Here is a 6,911-nt window from a genome sequence, read left to right as displayed (position 1 = left end):
TAAGAAATAAATGTAGGAAGTGCTAGTAGAAGATCATAATCATTATTCTAAAATGCAAGCACTAAAATATAGTTAGAAGTGTCATTCTAGAACTTGGGCTAAAAAATCACCAAAAAAATGTTAGTAATACTCATGAATAGGCACACCAAAATAAATAGAAGAAAATTAAATAGGGAAAAAGATAAAGATAAATAAATATGAATGGTGAAGGCTTCAATTTATAAGATAAAACCAAAGGATCAAGAGCTCACAATAGATCAGATCTCTAAAAAAAAAAATTAAGTGCACATATGTCATGAGATGGTTTAATAGGAAAAATGGTTAATGGTGGAAATTGGATGATGAAATGAGAGATGACTATTTGACTATTGCGATGGAGGTAGGAATTTAAATTTGAGATTTATGAAAAGAGGAAATTTACCCCATACATTGTCAAACATAAAGGTACCATTTGCCTCAAGTGAATTTATGAGGAATGGGGTGCAAAATGGTTAGAATATTGTGCATGCTTACAAATGCTAAGAGAAACTAATCAATCCTAAAAAAACAAGATAAATAAAAATAAAATTTTATCAATTAAATTGATAAATGATGATTAATTGAATAATTAAATTGAATAAAAAATAATAATTGAATAATAAAATGATTTAATTAATAATGAGAATATGAAAATAATGAGAATTGGATAAAATAATTAATTATTATTTTTTAATTGATTATATAATAGAAATTTGATTTTGGATTGTATACAATCTCTATCAATGACTTTCCAAAATGACTTTCCAAAGACACATGAGGGGCTTGTTGTTGATTCATACAATCTTATTTCCAATCCTTTCATTTCAATAAGAAGAGCCCTTAACCAACTTTCATGTTCATATTATAGATCTATTAAGTGTCATGAGCCTAGTGACTCCTTGACCTCACACACATGACATACTTTTTAGTAGTCTTGAATTTCAAGAACTACTCTCTATTGTATTGTCCACTTCTAATTTTGAATTTTTTATTGCATTTTCGCCTTCATTTTTTCCTCTCTATATTATATCCTATTTATTCCCATGGACCAATTTTGGTCTTCTATATATATTAATATCCAAGTTCAATTAAATACAACACTATTTATTGATATATTATATAAAACTTTACAAATATTTATGAACATAATTGAGTGTTTTTAATCATTTACAAAGGCGCCTTAAGTGTGATAATAATTATATTATGGACAACAAAATTTCATATGCCTTTGATTTCTTAATGTTTAACAAAAAATAAATATTTTTGAGCTTCAAATTGCATATAAGTATAATAAATGTTGGAAACTAATTCCAATAGAATAATTTTGGAGTTACTTGATGAGACTAAGTCAAATGATCATGATACACCATCAACTAGCCTTTTAAGGTCTTGTTAATTATTTAAAGATATAATAGTTTAAACAATTAGTCTTTTGAACCACCTATAATTTTATTTATTCTTCTAAACATGACTTAGTATACATGACTTTAAGGTATGTTCCCAAGCCACCTTATAATCTTGTAAATAATCTAAATTATTTTTCTTTTATAAATAATTTATAAATATATTTTAATTAAAAAATCAATAACAACATTGCCAAGAACAATGGTAAGTGGTACAAGACTCATTTTATATCTACAATATTTTGCAAAACAAAAACAAAAAAAAACAAAACAAGAAAACAAACAAATATTAAAAATTTCTTCTAAAACTTAAAATAAAATTTAATTCTATAGAAACTCTAAAATCTTTTTAATAATGTCATAATGCAAGTGGTGGACCTGCTATTCTTAATATATTATACAACTAAAATTGAACATAAAAATAAAATTGCATCCTAATAAAACAAACAAACAAACAAACCTTACAAATTTTAAGATAAATTTTACTTCTATACATACTATAATGTTTTTTTTAATATTTTTATATTATTTTTAAAATTTCTGTCACATTGCAAGTTGTCCATCTACTATTCTTAATAAACTATACAGCTGCAAAATAATTGAACATAAAACCTAAATTACATGTTAATGAATTAAAAAAAATGAAAAAACATTAAAAATATCTTATAAAATCAAAAATAAAATTTAATTCTATACAGCCTCTGGATTCTTTTTAATATTTTTATAATATTCTTAAAATCTATCATAGTGCAAGCTGTCCATTTGTCCATATGCTAGTCTTAATAAACTATACAGCTCTGTAAAAATTTAACATAAAACTTAAGTTGAATGCTAATAAAACACTCGCATCAAAATGTGGCAATTAACTTATCACTGAAGTTTACACATTTCGTCGTCACTGTTTTACATTTTTATTTTCTTGCTTCAAGTTCAGAGAGCTTTGACAAGTGGCAACGTTAATAATCTAGTGTGTTTGCTAGTTCAGATCTTTTTTTTCATATCAGTTGGTAACAATGGATTAAATCATTTATTTCAAACGAAATGAAATTATTATAAGTCATATATTTGCAAAAAGTTTATAATTGTTGGCATCCAGGAAGATCTGACGAATAGCTGCAACACATCCCAAAACGGTCATGATAGAAAATACTCCAGCAATAATGGTATTGACCCAGAATATTATGCCTCTTTTAGAAGGTCTGAAAGTGAGGTTGTAGCAGACCATAGGTAAAACAAAATCCAATGGCAAAAACCCAAAAGCACCAATCACTGCATTAACATCTCCAAAGAAAGGAAGCATTGCAGCCAAAAGTATGGCAATAGCTACTGCTAACGTCCTTAAAATCAACCTGGGTATCAGATTTCGCAAAGAAAATCTACCCTGTCTCACATCTGCAGATTTTTGTTCTAGAACTTCAAATGATGGTTGCAAGTACACCTGCCAAGATCAGTGTTAAAAGCAATCAATTCAATTTTCTGATGATGGGTTGCAAATTTAGAACTCCTAACATTTTATCTCTACAAATTGATTCTTAGTTTTTTTCTTAGAAAAAAGTAATCTAAAGGTTTGTATAAATTAGGAGAGAGGATCTAATAGTTGAGTGCGTTCTTATAGTTGTGTTAGTACTTATACTGAATATTTTTGACAATAATGCATCAATAGTTGTGACTAAAATTGTTGTTGTTGATGACGACTACCCACAATTGAATACAATTGAATGAAATGTATTCCTTAGATCTAAGAAGTCACAAATCATGTGATGCGACACCACCTACCTACCGATAAAACATAACTTAGTGCACAGGTATTGGTTTCACTTTTATTGGGGGTCTTCTAGGATAACTTGGCAAAAAGCATGCTGATGTGGAATCATATTTGATGATATGACCCCTAAACCTTAGTTATAAGCAACGAACTTGTTAAGTAAGCTGCTGTAAAAAAAGGGAGTGACTTGAAATTTTCAGACAGGATTTTGAGAAGTGCGAATTAGGGTACTCAACTCCTGGATCCTCTCCCCTATTAGAATTTAAACAGATCTAGTCTTTTAACTCTTGACTTGTTCACTTGACCTTTTTATCTTCTTTCAACTAATAGTACTCATTTAACCCACATTTTCTTTCTTGAGCCATTTCAAATCTATGCTGAATTGATAACTGAACAACTGTGAGAAGTTTTTCAATTGTCTAACCATTCCAACTGCAGATCCTTGGAGAAGCACAAACATGTTAGCCATGAGTAGAAACCATTTGGGAAGAAACAGAGGCCCCTCAGATGGAACAAAATTGCTAAAGATATTTCCCTCTGCCTTGTTGCCAAATGCCCAGTAGCCTGAAATTGCCACAGAGCTGAATGTGGACACCACCACTGCATAACATATAGACAATGCTTTGAACATCTTTCCTGATACAGGAGGTGCCAGAGTTGCCTGAAAACATTACATGCTCAATAAGGTTTATAATTATATTTGTCTAACAGAGAATACAATAATTGATTCCTTTACAAAAATGTTAGAAAATATACAGGTGCCCATCTATTCAGGAGTGTTTACCAATGTTTAAAATGTTTGAGCGTAAAAGCAACATGGAAAAACACCTTTTTGGTGTTATTCACTCTAAATAACTGTTCTAATGGTTTCCCATTTCCACTATAAGCTGTCTGAATTAATGAGCAATTTAGTGGGCACCACTAAAAGCTTTATAGGGTAGACTACAATCCCTTATTTTAATACAAAATCACTAGAAGTTACCTGAATCTCTGGAATGATCCCATTACCAAATGTGGTAGAAATGATTGAGAAAGAATTCAAAGCTGCAAATATTTTGTTTCTTGTACTACCAAGCAAAGAATAATCTTTGTCAGATTTTTTTTCTGAATAACCTGTTACATATGAAATAAAATCTTATTAACCTCTACAAATTATCCTCCATTCAGACATCTAGATGTAGATAAACGTTAGGAAAGTTTAAAAGTATGTGGGCATAAAAGGGATGGTCCAAATGGTTATGATGTAATGGAAAGGGCACCATTTTTATGAGCTTGGAAAACAAAATAAGAAATACAGAGGAATTGTAAGAGTCTGGTTATCCTTATTCCTACAATTACAATTTTTGAATGAGAGTTGTGGATTGAAAGAAGATTGTTTATAGTATATGATGTCGGTAGGCTGTATATGGATTTACAGATGGCTCATAGCAATATGGGACTACCCGTGCTTCTTGTGGGAGATACCTGACTGTACTACAAACGAAACATACATATCTTATGCCCTTGAAATTTGAACTTATGACTTCTCTTTCAAGAACACAAATCCTTCACTACTAGACAATAATTCTAACTAAATTATCGAATCTTATGAAATTTGCTTAATCTTACCTCAAACCACGGTGAACTGAATTAATCTAGACACAAACCTGCTTGAATGCATCCGATCACTGCACAAGTACTGTAAGCAAAGCACAGAACAAAGGACACAAGATTAATGTGTCTCAGGGAATGAAAGGAAGGCATCTGAGACAGAATCAACATCAACCCTCCAAAGCAAATGATAAATTCATACAGCTTCATTGCTCCATCTGGATGATATATAGTGTATAGAAACTGCAAAACGGGAAACCAAGCATCAATGGAAAACATCTACATAACTCTCCAAAAAGTGATGAGATTACAGGATACATATTTATAGACCTTAAGAGTCTGCCCACCGAGCAGGGTGCACCCTATAACAGATCCATAGCATACTATAAACTGTATAGGTCCTACAAGGAACTTAGCCCACATGGGTCCTGTTACAATCACCAAATAACACAACCAAACCATTACAAATACTCTTCCTTATGAAAACCTCATACAAATCGTATGAAATCATCTCTGACCTTTACAGTCACACTTCTTGACCCATCATCACCAACAAAGATGACGATAAATTAGGATTATAAGTTAGAGGTTCATAAATAGAGAACACTATTAAATGCACACAAGACCCAAAATACTGAAAAAGTGAGAATATACTGATTCCTACCCATAACATGATAGCTGACATCTCTGAACCTCAATTGTCTGTTTCCCTGTAATTCCATATGCTCAAGCACCAGGGAAAGGAGATTATATGAATAGAAAGTGATCAATGCCCCAATGGTAAGGAATATCACTCCTGCAGCCCATCCAAGAGAGGCAAAAGCAAATGGCAAGCTGAGAAGTGCAGGGGCCACTATGGAGGTTGTCAAATGAAAGCCAGCATGAATCCATGTTCCTACACATCATCAAAATCCCTCCTTAGCTCCATCTATTTAGACTTATCCATCTTTATAAAAGTGCAGAAATTGAATATACCTTTGGATTCTAAGACAAAGAGAGCGCCTGCATCTAAAGGTTGGACCTTTGTTGTGTCGTTCAAATCTCCTTCCTTATTACCAGAACCCAACTCAGTATTCATGACTGCAAATGTTTACAAACTTCCTCGAAGGATGCCCACAGGTGGGATTGAGCTTCGATTAAGTATGAGTGGTAGCACATGGTATAATATATTATTGCTATTAATCAGTACATAATATCTATCCTGCAAATGTTTACAAACTCCCTCGAAGGATACCCACAGGTGGGGTTGAGCTTCGATTAAATATGAGTGGTAGCACATGGTGTAATATATTATTGCTATTAGTCATTACATAAGTGGAATGAGGGTTACAGATAGTAGAGTATTATCATAAAAAATTTAATTTGTTTTGTTTTGTTTTATAATGTTATAATAGGTTTTTAATTATTATGTTAACTCAGTTAATATAAATATTTTATAAATATTTAATTAAAAGTTAAAAATATCAGTTTTGAATTATTATAACAAGTGGAGTACAATGATATGAGTGTATTAAAAAAAACTATTAAATAATAAACACATTAATTATACAAAATGTAGAGAGCAACAGTCTATTAGAAGATCATCAAATACCATTTTCTCAAACATGTCTTCGGAGCAAACCAGAACCTTCCATAGTGTTGACTTCTCCGTAAGATCATCAAATACCATTTTCTCAAACATGTCTTCTGAGCAAATCAAAACCTTCAATAGTGTTAACTTCCTGGTCTAGTAGTCTGTCCCACATTCCTTCATCATATCTTCCTGAATAGGCATCAAGAAATTACCTCAGCCTTCCCTTTTGGATCATTGTGGTGGAATTTGGCAGATGATTATTGTTGTCCAACCACTGTGTTTGGATTTTCTGAGGCTACATAGTAATTTATCATACTCTTATGGACTGTTGTAAGTAGTTTTCCTTCTTGTAGGTTGCTGCATAGTGCACTGTTGTGACTTGCAGTGCGCTATATTGCTGGTTCTTTTTATGTTATAGCTATCTATATTCTATAATTACCTTTCTTTTTTTCAATTAAAAAAAATTATGTGAAATATGTATTTGCATGGTTTCTTTCATTTTCCTATAATGAATATAATAATTTTATTAAATAAAATAATAATTTGTGTGCATTTTAATAAT

The 6,911-nt window shown here is 31.3% G+C and overlaps 1 protein-coding gene across 1 annotated transcript; it reads right to left on the bottom strand.

The window, feature by feature from the left end:
* Nucleotides 1-2,245: 2,245 nt before the first annotated feature.
* On the bottom strand, nt 2,246-5,996 carry LOC131076336 (GABA transporter 1). Its single transcript, XM_058013480.2, has 7 exons — nt 5,752-5,996; nt 5,441-5,671; nt 5,107-5,204; nt 4,833-5,019; nt 4,169-4,299; nt 3,611-3,847; nt 2,246-2,859 (listed from the first exon to the last, which is right to left on the bottom strand). The coding sequence occupies exons 1-7, from the start codon at nt 5,852-5,854 to the stop codon at nt 2,479-2,481; spliced, it is 1,368 nt and encodes a 455-aa protein (XP_057869463.1). The 5' UTR covers nt 5,855-5,996; the 3' UTR covers nt 2,246-2,478.
* Between the last annotated feature and the right edge of the window lie 915 nt (nt 5,997-6,911).

Source organism: Cryptomeria japonica, chromosome 11 (genome assembly GCF_030272615.1).
Source record: "Cryptomeria japonica chromosome 11, Sugi_1.0, whole genome shotgun sequence".
NCBI lineage: Eukaryota > Viridiplantae > Streptophyta > Pinopsida > Cupressales > Cupressaceae > Cryptomeria > Cryptomeria japonica.
The sequence above is the reverse complement of the archived record's forward strand: the minus strand, read 5'-3'. Positions and strand labels throughout refer to the sequence as shown.